The sequence below is a fragment of the Empidonax traillii genome, unplaced genomic scaffold (assembly GCF_003031625.1).
Source record: "Empidonax traillii isolate 1590-97213 ecotype Southwest subspecies unplaced genomic scaffold, ASM303162v1 scaffold560:size1140492, whole genome shotgun sequence".
In the NCBI taxonomy this organism is placed as follows: domain Eukaryota; kingdom Metazoa; phylum Chordata; class Aves; order Passeriformes; family Tyrannidae; genus Empidonax; species Empidonax traillii.
This window is the reverse complement of record NW_020955753.1, coordinates 115,636-132,552: the sequence shown is the minus strand read 5'-3', so window position 1 is coordinate 132,552 and position 16,917 is coordinate 115,636. Positions and strand designations below refer to the sequence as shown.

Genomic DNA, 16,917 nt, shown 5'->3' with positions numbered 1-16,917 from the left:
CTTTGGACATGTCTGCCCAGTGGTAGTTCAGCCTTCTGTTCTTCTCTGGAGCAAGTAAATGTGTGGAGCAGTATATCTTAATAGGGACTTCAATGAAACATTTTTCTTAGTCTAGGAAAGGGCACTGATTCCGGTTTGCACACCTTTCTGTCAAAACGGCCTTGGGGTTTTTGTCATACTTGCTCTTTTGCTCTCTATATACAAAAAAAAAGGTGCAAATGATGCTATTATACGTGCTCTGGGTCATACAGTCATCTGTCCAAGTGCAGTGCTGCTCTCATATTTTATCGTTAGCAACAGCACAAGCACCTATTTCATTTCTGGAGGATGATAAATTTTATTTATATCAAGCATGTTTCTTGATTGCTTCAGGTAAAGTAGTACAGAGTGCTGTAGAAAAATTCTGAACTCTCTCACATCCACACAAGCTAAACAGGGTCTGAAATGCTTTGGAGCGCACTAAGCAATGTAGAAAGCTGGTATTTCACTGGACTTCAGTCCCTTTCCAGGATAGAAGTGAGCCCAGACTCCATTTGGTGCAGAATATAACACATTGTTGGTATATTCTCCATTGCGAAGATGACAAGTGATAGCTGTGGGATCCTGGGAACGTTGCAGTTTGAGTAATGAGACATTCTACCGACACATTTCTCTATGCAATCCATTTAGAGATCTCTGCTTCCCTAAAGAGTTTCTAAGTTCCACTGTTAGAAATGGCTGAGATATTTCTTTGCATATGTATTTTGCAAATACATTTGGGAAGTTCTTCTGGGAGGTCTTCAGAATTACTGATGCTGCGAAAATATACATAGCAAGAAGTTGTGGTTGTAGGCTGTGTTCTATGTGTGTTTTATTTCTGGATTTATTTTTTTTTATTTTTTCTAAATTAAATTAGGCAAAGGACTCTGGGAAGCCTCAGCAGGTTTCCCACACCTACGTTCAGGTGAGGGTTATTGAAGAAAGCATTCACAAACCAACTGCCATTCCACTGGAGATTTTCATTGTCACCATGGAAGATGATTTTCCTGGGGGAGTCATTGGGAAAATTCATGCCACAGATCAGGATGTGTATGATGTCCTCACATACACGCTAAAATCAGAGCAGAAAAGTTTGTTCAAGGTCAACAGCCATGATGGGAAGATCATTGCCCTTGGAGGGCTCGATAACGGCAAGTATATCCTAAATGTCTCTGTCAGCGATGGCCGTTTCCAGGTACCCATCGATGTTGTGGTCCACGTGGAGCAATTGCTACAAGAAATGCTGCAGAACACAGTCACCGTTCGTTTCGAGAACGTTTCCCCAGAAGACTTTGTGGGCCTTCACATGCATGGGTTCAGGCGTACCTTACGAAACGCGGTGCTCTCCCAAAAACAAGACAGCCTACACATCATCAGCATTCAGCCAGTGGCAGGCAGCAATCAGCTTGACATGCTGTTTGCAGTTCAGATACACAGTGGTGGTTTCTATAAGCCTGCCTATTTGATTCAGAAGCTTACCAATGCAAGGAGACACTTGGAAAATGTGATTCGTATTTCTGCTATCTTGGAGAAGAATTGTTCTGGACTGGATTGTCAGGAACAACACTGTGAGCAAAGTCTGTCCATTGATTCACATTCCCTGATGACCTATAGCACGGCACGAATTAGTTTTGTGTGTCCCCGCTTCTACAGGAATGTGCGCTGCATGTGCAATGGTGAGTACTGCTCCCTTTTCCCCTCCTATCTTTGCATATTATGCGGTAGGATCCATTTTATTCCTCTGACACAGATTAGAAGGGGCATTTCAATTCAGTCTGCTAAAGCATGACTGGCTGATGTGGTGTGGGAATTGATTTCTCAGGCTCAGGAAGAATTGTTCGTGTTTACTGATGTAAATGGAAGTTTATGAACTTTGGCCTTTTACAACAAAGACCACTTTCCTGGAGGCTCCATAATCAGAGCCATCAACCAGCTTCCAGGGGAGGGGAAGGAATGGGAGAGGGAGAAGAGTGGGAGGGATGGGGTTTCCCACCCAGCTGGTGCCACCACTGGAATAAACCTGGAGTCTGACCGTAGCAGAGCAGTCTGGTCCACAGCGATGCACCAGCAGTCTCCAAGGAAAAGTACCCCTGACCTAAGGCAGGCAGGTGGAAAGGCTATTTTCAGTCCTGTCTTTGCAGGGAGGCATGATAACCAGTGAAGTATTTTATTAGCAATTCCTGACCTTTAATGCTGCAGCAGGAGACAGGGTGAGTTTTAGGCTGCTCCACTTCTGGCAGAGATTTCATGGGCATATGACAAATAGACTCAAGAGCCAGTCTTCCGTATGATTCTGCACTTGGATTTTAAAACCTTAGGCAGTTATAATACTAGCTCTGTTTCTTTTGTTTGCCAGGCCATTTGCTCCTCATTCCACTTCATTTAAGAGCAGAAAAAAAAGCTGCTGTAAAATCAATACGTCTTAAGTCTCCCTCATCTTAAGCACACATGCACATACACACCAAGCAGGACAAGAATTCAGCAGCCATGTCCCTCAATAACCAACCTTTGTTTCTGCAGCAGTCAGCAGAGCTTCATGTTTTACCACTGACCTCAGTGGGGATGAAAATAGGCATAAATTGCATAAAACTTAACCAGAAATCATTTTTTTCTGCGGCACATGAATAATAATGCCATGGAACTTCAATTCTGTAAAAAATACTATACCTCTGTGTCTGAGGTACATTCAAGACTAGACTATCTGGTCAATTTTTAAGTAATAGTGTTTTAGGTTTCAAATAGACATGTCTGTTACAACAATAATCAGCATTTTGTTACGCAAGAAAGTCTCTGAAATAAAGAATTTTCACAGGTTTAAAAGCGACAATGCTGCAATATCCTCCAATCAAGTCCAGGAGCCAGTGCAGAAACACTGTCTACAAAATATTTTTATATTTTCTAAATTATAACTTAGTCCCATTTTTTTATCAAGAAATCACAAATCCTCATCTCCTTGGGGATAGTGATAGTTTTTGCTGTCAGAAACTTGTTTTCTGGCAGCCAAAATTTTCACTGTTTATAGTTTCGTTTCACTACTTACTAAAGTCAGTAATGATGTATTATTCCCTCTGTCTCGTAATCCCTTAGCTTAACTCCGAAAAAGGGACTTTGCCGTGCAGTACAGTTTTGATGCAGCCACTCTCTCCGTTTTTCTTCCTGCACAGCAGGTTTGCAGTGGAAGCACAGAAATTCAGCTGGGACAGCAGTTTCCAAATTTTTCTGTCATGTACCAGTCAATCCTCAAAATGGATGGCAGGCTGCTGGAAAGGCAGTGTGGTTCTGCAACCGTCTGTAGTCCCCAGCCTCTGGACCATTTATCATGGCCCTAAAGACTGCTGTATGGGAACAGTTGGAACAGGCAGCTTGTCTTGGTCCAGCTGAAAAGCTGGATGGGGTTCCCGCTGCTCGCATTCAAGCCACTATGTGCTGATTTCCCATGGGTGATCCACAGGATTTGGGGTGAGGTTGTGCCTATCCAGCCTGTCATGCAGCCTATAGTAAAAAAAGTGTCCAAAGATGCTGATTTAGGTATAGCTGCCAAAGAGGTGAAAACCTTGGTGCATATTACTTGCACAGAGATAAGAGACCTTGGTCGGAAGTAAAAATTCATGCTTTGCCCGTCTCCTCATCAGGTAGTGCTTCAGCCTCCTCTTTTTTAATTATAGGAGCCACAAAAAATACCTTGGTATTTAAGTAAATACACAGACACACACTGTGTTTTCTCACATAGGAGGTAACGCACACTCTTGAGGGTATATTAGTTAGAGAATGTATGGATAGTTTTGCTTTCAAAAGTCTAGAGTAAAAGGTTGAGAAAAATGCAAATGCTTCTTCAATCAGTGATTCTTATACATGCACATAAATGCAGCAAGTCAGAAAAAAGTGCAAAATTTATCTTGGCTTGTTTAACAAGACAGCATTAGCAAGATATTATCAGTATAATAGAAGTATTATACTTCCTTAGTAACAAAGATAGTTTCACATCCAGTAAATATTAATAGCTTGAATTATGACAAAGCCATTAAAATACTGCATATGTTTCCAGTGATCTGATTCAATTATGACCCAGAAAGCTTGAGTTTGAACTAATTCACTCATTCCTGAAATATATATCATACTTGGAGTGTTTTTCCCACTGGCAGATGTCACAGATATGCACAATTTATGCATGCCAGCTGTGCATAACTTACCTAGATTACCTTTGTGAGCAAACAGAGTTATCTAACGCGAAAATGCAGGGAGACTGTAAAGCAGGCAGTGGGTGAACTTTGGAGGTTCAGCAGCTCAGCTCTGGAAGGATAAGTTCGAAAGTTCATGTGCATCAATCTTTGCTTTCAAAATCAATAAAGTTAAACTAAAGAGTTTTTCAATAACAGGCTGTCTCCTTAGATTTCTGCCGCATCTGTTTGTGTTTGTATGAAAAATATTGTCACGAAGTGGGATTTCTTTTGGGGTGACCATAGGGCTATGCTTACCAATTTTCCATCACATGGTGTGAGATATGTAAAAAACTGTCAGTGCTGGGGAAAATAAAGATAGGAGAAAGGGAATAAATATATTTACATAAAATAATTTGCATGGCATTCTCATTTTTCAGAAGCAAAAATCTATTCCTTTTTTTTTTCATGATGTAGTTATTTTGTGTTGAGATGATGCAGAGGAGAAGCAGGTTTTGTTGGGACTACTTTGCTATAGAGTTCTGCATTATAATCTGACAAAAATGAGTTACATTATTATTTTTATCGGAGAAGGCTAGATTGAAATAATCTTGACAAATGTGGAGATATATCTACATCCATGCTGGTCACTCCAGGCCCCATTTGCAGACACTGGAAAGAATGAGGTGTTTTTAATGATGTGATACATCTCTTCCTAGATGTCTAAAGTCAGTCAGATGAATCATGCCCTAAAGTTAGATGAGATGAATTCCATTTCAAATGTTTAATATGGTTCTGGCCTAATAGTTTGAAAGAATTTTTCTAATAGATGCAGAAGTGTTCAACAAAAGTGCAGACACTTACATCCATGTTATTTAATCAAGAGAGTAGCAGTCTTGGGCCACTTTCTCATGAAACATGATAATTCCGACTTTATGAAGCCCCTTCTAGCATTTCGTGAATGCTCTGACAAAAGAAACTCATAGGCTGTGAGGATCTGCTATTAATATAGGACCTATTTTTCCGAGGTGTTTTTTGTCCTCAGCTCCACAGAGGACACACCGCGTCTTAAAGAATACTGGGTACTCTGAAGGACTGGGCACCAAAAACCCAATTCTTATGTGTACAGCACTGCTTTTCCCATTTTCAGGAAGCACACACATGTGTACTAATGAGCCTGGAATCTCCTGGCAAGGAAGACTGAAGAAGATGTCCTATCTGTGTTTGGGAACCAAGAACTGCAGATAACTTTGATAGATTTGATCTGGCCATAGTCCTTTTAATGTTGCACTTGTGTAAAGAGAGATGTTTCTCCCTGTGAATAGCTCTGATATTAAGTCCCATGCTGACAATGCACAGTCTCGTATAAAATGTGGAAGAGTTGAAGTGTGAAGAGGGGGCATGGTTGTAGAATCAGGGCAAGTGGGAATTGGTATCTGTCACTTAAGGAGTCCTAAGGGAAGCTGTGAATCGAGGAGTGGATGGAAAAGGTCAAATGCCTTCTTATTCTAAAACTTGGAGACATTCTATTTTACTAGGACATACTATGTGACACAAAGTTTTCCAGGGGCACATGAGCTAGATGAACCCCATTGCTGGCTTGTGCAGAAACAATTATGCAGTGTCTGTGCTGACATGTATACAGTAATCATTACCTATAACACCTGGTCACCATGACCTATAAATAAAAGCAGATTGCAGATCATGAGTTCCCTCCCCACCAAAGTAATTATTACTTCAAGTAGCAGTTTGGAGTTTGTTTTGTAAACTTCCTGCAACTCTGGCTGTGAATGGTCTCCCTCCTTTCACGCTTTCTTCTGCAAGTGAGAGAAACAGACTCTTTTAATACTTCTCCAGACTCAGAATGGGCTGATAGAAAAATACAAAATATTACAAGGCATAAGTTAAAATGATTGAAGCACTCAATTTTCAAAATATATTTACAATCCTATTTGTTCTCCTTTTTTTGAAGGAATACGAATTAAGTACATGTCTCATTTTGCAATGGAAGAGTGTTTTCTTCCTCAGTATATTGGTTAGAAGATTGAAATGCTTTTATCTTCTTTTAGAGAATTAAACTGAAGATGATCTGTCAAAATCAAGTGGGTCTATTCCACCTTCTCCTGCCACGCACTGGTTGATGCCAGCTCATGTGTTTCTGTGATACCTTGTAGAGAACAGTTTTATTAATAGTAATGTGAGTTTCAAGAGAGTGCTGTGGATTGTCTGGACTTGCCTAGAAGAAAAAAGATCAGCTCAAATCTCTGTTTCTTGAATGTGTTACTGGGTGGTAAATAGACTGCTCTTTGGAGTGGAAATGCAACATTAGAATAATTTTATTTAAACTCAGGCTTTAAATCTTTGATGTGGACAACGTAACCTTGAACAATTTTACAATTTTGCTCCACAGAGTAGTGAAATCAGCCTGAAAATGCGTGTTAGCTGGGGCAATGCAATAATGCAGATTTGTAGCTTATGTACTTATAACCATACAGACAGGCATAAAGCACTTCTCCCAAGTCTGAATATTTTAAAAATTTTGTGACAGCTATGAAATCCTGCTGCAGCAGTACGAATAAAAATTTGATTTTCTTGTAGTTTACCAGAAGAACTATTTTTGGCCGTTCAGGATAAGCAGTTCTTTAGTTCATCTCCACAGTTGCACTAAGTACATTAGATCTTTTCCATCTATTTTGGAATGTGGAAGGATGACTCTGAAGTACAAATCAGAGTCTGAATCAGCTGAAAAACCTGGCAGAGATGGATAACAAAGTAAGCCGTTGCTTTATTGCTTCATGTCAAAGATAAAGTCATAGGTTAGGGGATGTGAAAATTTGCAGAGCCACATTTGGAAATCACAGTGCCCCTTTCTGGTGCACACTGATGAGTTGTGGGGCTTTTGTCCAAATGGCTTGTCTGTCAGCTACACAGAGGCTTACTTGAATTACAGCCTCACAAAAGGTTGAAGTTTTTTCAGAGATGGGATATACTCTGTGTACACTAGAATGCTGTGTATTCATCACATGAGTTAAAATAGCTGAAACAACCAAGGAGAAAATACAAGGTGGCCTATAGAATATTTAACCACCTGTTATAATTTCAGAAATAATTGTTACTTGCCATTGAATTCCAAGAAATGGGGGGGGGGGGGGTATTCTAAGAAAACAAACAAACCCACATAAAAACCATCATATTCTCTGTTAAATTCTGCAGACCGTACTTTTAAATATAATATAGTTCTGTGATGCAGAACCCTATTAAATATTAAATCACAATTGTTTCTTGATTCTATAAGACTTAAATTGTAACTGTATATTGCAACTGTTACTCCCGTTAACACTGCCTACTAATGTGATTCATAAAGAATGCCATGCATCATTTTCTAACAGTGCTAAAGGCGGTACTGTAAATCGTTTACTGTGTAGACCTCTCAAACAAATGTTTGATAAAGGAGGGGAGGATGTTAAACATTAAATTGACTGTGCTGTACATCAAGGAAGACATTTACAGTAATTGCCATATTTGTAGTCAGACCATGTCCACTTTGAAACCTACAGTAGTAATTTTTCTTTTCCCAGAAAATACTTACAGTGTCAGGTAATTTCAGCTGTGCTTACTGTGAGCCCTGCTTGGCTTGTACAAAACTCTCAGAGCAATAAGATTCTTTCTTTCATTATTTTTGGAGATGTACTCTCTGACAGGTTGGTTTCTTCCTTTATAAATTGTAAATCAAATAATATGCTCAAAAAATAAACTAGTTTTTTAATATGATAAGGATCCTGCAATATATGAGGACTGCCAATATTCAGAAAGTGATGGGTAGGAAGGTGTGTTTTATCATTGAATTCATCACCTGCTGTCTTAAGTAAATTAACTTAATAAGCAAAACAAGAGGAGTCTGTCCATTCCCAACAACTGCTTTCACTCTGTTCAGGCTGTGGCTGCAAATCAACAAAAGCAAGGGCAGGAATGCCTTTTTTCCTGCCTTTGAAGTGTACTTTCATAGCAGCCACACCAAGTACCTTACTACAACCAAGGCTAGTTATTATGGAAGTCACATATTCCTGAAGATCCATACATTAAGCAGCAGTAGGTGTATTGTATTTTGCATTATTGTACACAGTGTTTGCAAATCTTTTAAGATTAGAACAATTAAAACAGATTTATTTAGACACTTTTAGAAGTTAAGGACAAGTTTTAGCCAAACCCTATGAAAAGAAGTTCCTTTGACACTGGCAGGCTTCAGAGTAATTCCTTGACATGCTCAGCTTGATAGATGTAAAAAATTTAGATGGTTTTGAAGAACTTTCGTGTAATGGTGTTGCTCAAGTATTTTAAGCCAGTTTAAAACTCAGCATTGTTCTGTCCCTTCAGATTGAAAAAAACTGAGGTTTTGGAAGCCTGGGCAAAATGGATAGGATGTGAGATCTCAGAAATGTCAGGAGGAACATAGGGAGAGGCCAAATTTGTCTATGCTGTATGACCAAGCTTGCAGCATGTCCTGTGTAGTATGAGGATGAAAAGTACAGCTGCCATGCTGTTGCCCCAGCATGGCTTAGAATCATAGAATATCCTGAGTTGGAAGGGACAGACAAGGGTCATGAAAGTCCACCTCCTGACCCTACACAGGACCACACAAAGAGTCACACCTGAGAACATTTTCCAAATGCTTCTTGAACTATAGCAGGCTTGGTGCTGTGACTATTTCTACCGCCTTCAGTTTGCTTCTCGTGGGCGTACTGGGACAAAAGGAGTGCATAGCTTCAAGTCATTCTTTTTTCTGATATGTCTATTAAACCCTTGCACGTGAAGGTTTGTGAGAAAATGGATGGCCTGAGACATACAACAGCAATTACAGACCGGTTACTGTGTATAAGAGTTCGTTTTTATAATATGTTCCCATGGTGTTTAGGGCATCTTGAAAAAGAACTATTACAGTTTTGCTATGTACTTCTACAAAAATGCTTCTCTCTACTTTGAAGGTTTGTTGTTATTAAGCTCTTTTTTGCTTATACTGAAGTGTGAGATCAGTAATTGTCTTTCTTTACTCCTGTATTGAAGCAGATCACGCTTTACACTATGTATCCCTGACAGTATTTTAACTTATTGCAGGAGGACTCTGTCCTGGGTCCAACGACCCCTGTCTGGAGAAACCGTGTCCAGGGGACATGCAGTGTGTGGGGTATGAAGCTAATCGGAGACCGTTCATCTGCCAGTGCCCACCAGGAAAGCTTGGCGAATGTTCAGGTGCGTGTCACAGGGGGATATACTTGAACAATAAAGTGCTGCCATTCTCATTTTGTAGGTAGAGATGCCACTGAAGTCAACAGAAAATGTACTGCTTAAACTATCTCAGCACTAGCACTTGGTGTGCCTGTTGATAAGCCCTGTAAACACTTGTTTTTGTAGCTATGGGGCTGTATATAGACAGAAATTCCCACTGACTTACTTAAGGATCAGTAAAGATCAGTAAAACAGGCTGCTGAGAAAACAGGATTTCTTCTAGAGAATGTTATACCAGATGTTTTCCTGCCATGGGCAAAGCTCTATAATTAACTCTTCTACTTACTATTTAGATTACCAAAATTCCAGTCTTTATTAATGAAAACACTACACCATCCCAAAATGAAAGTTTGAGGACATTTGTTAGTTCTCTGCAGCTGTGTTGTTCCCTGGGATATGAAGAGCCAGGTGGAAAGTCAGTAAAGTGGAGCTCTCTGGTGACTTCAGTGAATTCCAGGCTGCATGACAAAGGATTTGTGCTATTTGCCTGATGAAAACACAGCAGATACTGAACTGTGTTCCTGAACAGTGGTTTCAGGGTTGCAAGGGTTTGGCTGACATCTGCCCACACCTAACTTTACATATGTAACTCCATTGCCTGATGTATAGGTATGGGCATCTTTGACTCTCTCTGTTATCAGAGAGGCAAGATAGGTGTCTCCAGAGGTGTATAAGCTGAAAAATGCTGAATACTTGAAAAAAACTCTTTTTTCTTTTTTTCTTTTTTTTTTTTTTAAAGTATGGAGAAATAGGGCTTTCTTCTATCCCCTAAAAAATAAATAATTTTAAAAAAATAAATACAACATATTTTGTAGTAGACGCTATTTTTTTTCTCATAGAAAATGGGTTTATTTCTTCCTAGACATTTTCATTAACTTTATAAATTCTTTAATTAACTTGACAGTTGAGGAATTATTTCAGGTGTCACTAAAAGCACATATGTCTTTTCAAAATGGTTATTTCAGGCCACACTTCCCTTAGCTTTGCTGGGAATAGCTACATTAAATACCGGGTGTCTGAAAATAGCAAGAAAGAGGAATTCAAGTTGGCTCTCCGTCTGCGAACCCTGCAAAGCAATGGGATTATTATGTATACCAGAGCGAATCCCTGTATAATTCTGAAGGTAATTAAAATAACTTATCTTTTCTGCAGTTGTTTTTCTAGACTCTGTATTTTCTGTTGGCTCTTGATTTGGGTAATGTTGTTCTCATTTCAGCTGTAGATTGAGAAGAGGAAGTCTGATTCTAACAGGGAAAAACAATTTCAACAACAGCAGCAACAACAGCAATAAGAAAAGCAGCTTGTTAGTGGTACTTTACTTGGAAAATTCCCCACTGAGTGTTGTTCATTACAAGAACATTATATGTGTCTGCATGTAGAAGCCAGTCTGTACGAGATGTAAAATTTGGCCATTTATGTGACTATATAGTCAAAACAAAGCATACTGAAATTGCTGGTTTTCCCTTCTGTCCATGTCTGTGGTTAGGGAACATGCCCTCACTGTTATCAAGTCAAAGCCAGAAACCAGCTGCTTAAAATACGTCTCCTACTGAATATGAAAATCTCTGCTCTCTGTGGATTGAGATTATTTGTTGAGAGAGTCATGGGTCACCGGAGCTTGATACCAAATCAATATTTAATTGATAAGCTCTCCATGCATATTTGTTCCTTTTTTGTGTTTCTGTGAAATGGCAAATATGTGCTGGATGGAAAGGGAGTACTAGGCTCATCCAAGACCCTGCCTGTATAATACTTCTGCTATAGCCCCTAAGGTACAAAATGAAGACATTGGCATTTGTAACTACGCCGTGCTCTATAATTCAGCAGTGGGAGAAATGGCACAGAGCCTTTTGTGCCTGTGTTTGCAATCTTCAGAGTACTTTTGGCTGAATGCTTAGGTAGTGTTAAAGCGACTAGATGAGTTATTAATGGACAACAAATAACTTTATATCTGTTAGACTGAAATATTTCATGAGCAGGAGTACTGCCTGTCATTGAGCGGGAACTGTAAGCATTGTTCAGATTTGTACAAGATAAGTAAGCTCTGATTTGAGACACACGGAAATGCAGTTTGAACTGTCAAGTATATGATTTTGTCCAAAGAAAACCAAATGAAACTGCAGATTGGAAGGCCTTCTTTGAAGTCTTCATTATGGTCACTCTTAGAACATGTCAGTAGGTAATGTTTGCAATTCTTTAATTTCAAAAAAATATTTGAAAAAAAAAGCCCTAATGTCCCTGGTGGAAGGTGCCACTTGAAAACAATGAGAGACGATACAGAGATGACTGAAATTAAGTTAGAATGGTAACGAGAGCATTAATTTTGTTAGACTTTGGTGTATAAAGCTCACATCATTAAGGAGTAAAGGATGTCCAGGTCATAGGCAACTGACTGAAAATCTCCAGTTGAAGCTGAGACATTTTGCCACCAAAAAAAGAAAAGTTGATGTTGCTAAAATAAAAACACCTCCTCTTCATTGCAATCACCTGAGTCGAATCTTTAGTTGTGAGGTAGGAACCATGTGTTGTCAGTCACCACACAATCACCTAATTATTTTGATTTGAAAGATGCTGAGAGTTAAAAATAATACTTCAGGGAGCAGCAACAAGAGCTGTGGCTATTCTTCTCCAACCTCAAAGGCCAACTTCCATGTCAAGCTCTATTTTGCTTCCTAGCTCTAAGAAACAATTTCCAGCTTTAAACTCATCTCACGCAGTATTTGGTGGAGGGCTTCAGGTGCTGCTGCCACCTCATGTATCCGATGAGTGAGGTACAGGATTGTGTATGGATGCAAAGCCTCTGCTTTCTCCTATGCACTGAGCAGGAAAGGTCACAGGGAATTACCTTCTCAGAGCCTCGTGGTCAGCTTTTAGGTAGGGCACGATTCACGGTTGCAGTGTGTACATTTTTTCCAGGTCTGCCCCTTGGCTTCTGTGTGCTTAAGGAAAACTAAATTTTTACATTCAGCATAGTTTTTAAAGAAATTGCACCTCTTAAAAGATCAAGAATTGTCGTAGTTTTGTTTGTGAAGGTCTTTTAGTGGAGGAATATCAGGCTGAGGTCTCACAAAGGTGCTCTGTGGCAGGCAAGTGGCATCATGCTCAAGGGATTTAGCCTTATCAGGTCTCTTCAGGATAGCATCTGACTCTTGAACTACATTTTGGGTGTCCTTAACTTAGATGTTGTCAAGTAAGTTATGCTTAGACTTTCTAAGCATATGTTTTTTTCATTCGTAAAATAGAGGTAAGAATACTTTTTTTTTTCCTTTAACCAGGTACATATGTTGTGAGATAGGGAGGCATTCAGAAATGAGGCCATTAAATAGATTAATTGCAGGTCTATAAATGTGAAGTTGTTATCATTTGAGCATTGCTTTCAATTAAATTAAACATAAGGAGAAGCTTTCCAAATAGAGGATAAAGAATGGAATACTGTGCTCTTCTGAGCACTCTGGCATCACTCCAGCAAAGCACTTAATCATTTGCTTAACTTCCTATATTTGAAGGCAATTGGAACTACTCACATACCTTAATTTTAAGCATGTACTTAAGTATCTGCTGGATTAGCACCAGAGGGCCCAGCACCATCACTGAGCTCCAAACAAAGGCAGAGGTAGAGGAAATTTAGACCATGAGCCCATGGGAGGGCAAGCAGAAAACACCACTGCTGCTGGGGCATACAGTGGCATTGATTGTTTTGAAGGAAGTCTCTCCCATTGCAGTCTATTTAAAAATTAATGCTGCAATATGGTTTTTGGTGTTTAAATGACCAGCTTAATTCTGGGAGCTCATACATTTGTGATAACTCCAGGGATGGAAATATTTCATAATCATAACACAGTGTCCTTCTTGGATGAATAATCAATTCCATAGAGCAAACTGCTTGTCTGCTACTTTGCTGAAAGCCTACCAGCTACACTGCATTGATACAATATAATAAGGGTGTTATTTATTCAGCTGTTTCAAATAAAGCAACTCATCCATCGATTTTGAGAGGTTGGCCATATTTTTTTGTTGCATGCTCTTGCTTTTAAGACAATTGGAGCAAAATGAGATGCAGGTCAATGGCCTTTTTTAATCCTTTGAAAAAATTGCATGTGCTAAAACCAGTACCACCATTTCCTTTTTACCTATGGAGCATCTAACTGGGAGCGGTAAGGTTTAACCGTTAAAAGCATTACAAGACCATTGCAGAAGAGAATTCCATAATTTATCTCTTTTTTTTCAAGGAATATCATGGATATTCAACTTTTTTTGTGACATTTAAAGGATTAAAAACAAGTAAAGACAGACTTTCCCATCATGCCAGAAATATAGCTGTTAAATGGTAAAAGGCAAGCATATGTTCTTCTGTCCAGGCAGTTAATGTGAAACTTTTTGCATCATTTAGTTAAGTATATATTTTACAGTTTAGCACATTACTGTTGCCTGGCTTATGCTGCCGAGGACTGAAGCTTGGATATGGTCCCAGTTATGGCTGGAGTTGAAACGAGTAATATTTTAATTAAATACACTGTTTTACACAAACGAACCTGAAATGCAATTCAGCTAACGAAGTATTTCCCCAGATAGATTAGGAGGCAGCGTGCTGTATCCATGGTGTTTGAGTGCAGATGGACTGTGTGAGCTGGAGGTGGTCTCAGAAGAACCATTTGATCATTTTATTACCTGTGTTGATACACAAATATGGATGTTAGCCAAACATCTTAGCCAGGCTAATATTCTAATATGATTTACAATATGTGTCTGGCTCCATTTTGCTCATTGAATGAAATTGTTAAAATATAATGGATTGCATCAGCTCTTTGAGTCTTCTCTGTTCTTTTTACTTCTTTACAGGTGAGGAATTCCATGGCTGTAAAAGTATATATGCTTAAGTATGCATTAACCTCCCTGTCCTAGTTGTTATAACTGAGACTGTAACTAAGCCCTGAGCTTATAAAGCACTGAGAAGTGGAAGCTCGGTGGGAATTTTCTTCTCAGCTAGAATGAAGCAATGTCTCCCTGCTTTCATGGTGCAGAGGGTCTCTGCTGGTGCCATGGGCTGCACTGGTGAGGGATTGCAAATCTCTGATGTGAGATGAAGTAACTCAAGCTCTCTGCTGTATTGCACTACATAGATGGAGGGGGGAAAGCAGTGCCCCACATTCTGTCCTACACTGATAGTCTGATGCTGCCAGCTCTCAACTAGACCAGCCATCCCACTGATGTTATTATCTGGATAACTGCTGTGGCTGGACATTCATTGGATTTCCATACTATTTGCTTGGACTGAGCAGTGACCCTGACGTCACAGCAGTTACAAAGAATCATGGGAACACAATGGGCTAATTGCTGAATGATGGTTGACTTCTTGTGCTTAGGAGTAGAGGCAGCAATTTTACCTGCCTGGCCAGCCTCGCTGCTAAAGAGTCGGGACAGGAGCCCTTTGCAGCATCTGCTCCTTGCCAGCTCTTCCCGTTCTTCCTCCTCCTCCTCGAGGCATCAGGCCATCAGGGGACAAGTATTTCCTCCCGATCCCCCTAGAGCAAAGCCTGTGGCCATTTGATTAATGAAAGTATTTTTATTGTCCCATTGCTAGATGTATCTGGGCATATCCCAGTCTTTAATGTATGTATCTGTAAAGCAGTGGTGTGAGATAGGGAAATGACGTTACCCCTCTTTTACTGATGGAGACCTGAAACTAATGACTTGCTTGAGATCCCAGAGGAAGAGTGTTGATTCCCATGCAAATCTATCACGTCTTACACTAGTACTGTAAGCATCAGACCATCCTTTCCATCTTTCACTCTAGCCTGAGGTAGGGATTACTAGTGTTTCTTCAAAGAAAGGAAGGAAACTTAACCTTTCAGACAGTATATATTTACTGTGTACGTCAGATCATCTGCTGGTAAAAAGAAGTAAAAGTGCATGAGAAAGATGTATAAAACATATTTTAATGGCAAATCTTTTAGATCATCATTTCCTGTATACAAATGGTTTAATATTTCTTCCAGGTGCTCATATGTGGTGGTGTATTTATAAAGATAATTAGAAAAACATGTTCTGTGAGTAAGGTTAATAGACATGCAGGCAGTAAGTTCTTCAGGGCATAAGTAGTCTTAGGGGAGGTATATGTATGTTATACACAATCAGTAGAAGAGTTTCTGTAGGAAAAAGCCTTTTGAATAAGCAGCAAGTTGGTTGCTTATCCAGTGATGTCTGTTTTTCAAACTGTAATATATTGGCATGTATTTTTCTGTTTGATTTGTATTCCTTTTGAGCCAGGTCTTTCTGAGCAGCACCTTCAAAGTTTTATGGACTATTTTGTTGCACAGGGAGAAAAGAAACTATTGCTCTCTCTCTCTAAAGAAAAATTTCAGTTTATCAGGGCATCTTGTTTACAAAGATTCCTCTGGAGAATTCTTTAACAGGCACGATTTCAGTCTACAGAAATGGTTTACAGCTGAGTTTTGAGTCCCATAAGAAAAGACTTTTTAATGAAAAATTATCCAAACTCATTTTTCTATACATCCATTAGCCATTTTAGACTGAGCTGTAGGAGTAGTGTGCAACATCCATTCTGTAAGCAGGTTGTGTTACAATCGTAGATCTGACTTCTCAGTTGCATCCTACAGGTCAGGGACTTAGAAATAGCTAACTGCTCTTAGCAGGGGCTAATTCTAGCTCCTTCCCTCATACTGTGCAGAGTAAGTAGGTAGCTGGCATTGACAGGGAGCTTGCCACATGCTTGCCACTGCTTAGCACCTCTGTGTCCAAGTGACTGCCAAGCAATGGAGTGATGTGGTTTATACCCCAAGTGCCCAGCATGTCTTGGCTTGGGGTTCAGTTCAAATTCAGCTGGTCAAGAGACTGAGGGTTTGGAAAAGAGAGGGACTCCAGAGATCTACAGATCTCAAGATTTTACTCTTAGCTTTTTTCTAGGTAGTTTTGTCAAGGACATAAAACACTATGACATAACAGCACAGTCTGCATCTCTAGATTAACAGTTTCACATTTACATTCAAGCCACATCAGAGAGCCTGGCAGAGAGGTGTGTGGTCCCACAGTTGAGACACATGCCAAGGAATGTCTCTAGCTAACATGGTTTAAAATGCTAGAAATGGTCAAAGGCAGATGGACACAATGCAGCATCCTCACATCTGCAGTAGCCATGCTGGTTCAGCAGGCCACCAAAGCTCTGTGGGGGTTCTTGCATTGACAGCTATGGCAGCTCTGCTTTGATGGCAGGAAACAGTCAGGCTCTGTTACAGACACACCAGTGAGAGGACAATGTGTGATGCAGGGAAGGATGAAAAAGAACACAGTGCCTGAACTTTGCAGGATGATAAATAATGGGACAGAACTGTGCTGAGATGGGGTTTGCAGAAATAAATACTTCCTAAAGCATGACATAAAGGTAAAATACTTGCAAGAGCTTTCAGAGAGCTTAAATCCAATTAAGGTGTCATAAGAAATT

The 16,917-nt window shown here is 39.7% G+C and overlaps 1 protein-coding gene across 8 annotated transcripts in view; it reads left to right on the top strand.

The window, feature by feature from the left end:
- FAT3 (FAT atypical cadherin 3) overlaps nucleotides 1-16,917 on the top strand; it is a 412,789-nt gene that overhangs the window by 367,166 nt on the left and 28,706 nt on the right. For all 8 annotated transcript variants that reach the window (XM_027897770.1, XM_027897769.1, XM_027897771.1 and 5 more), the window contains 3 exons: nucleotides 896-1,694; nucleotides 9,288-9,422; nucleotides 10,424-10,581. In XM_027897770.1, the coding sequence (XP_027753571.1) occupies nucleotides 896-1,694; nucleotides 9,288-9,422; nucleotides 10,424-10,581 (1,092 nt within the window). The remainder of the gene's footprint in view (nucleotides 1-895; nucleotides 1,695-9,287; nucleotides 9,423-10,423; nucleotides 10,582-16,917) is intronic.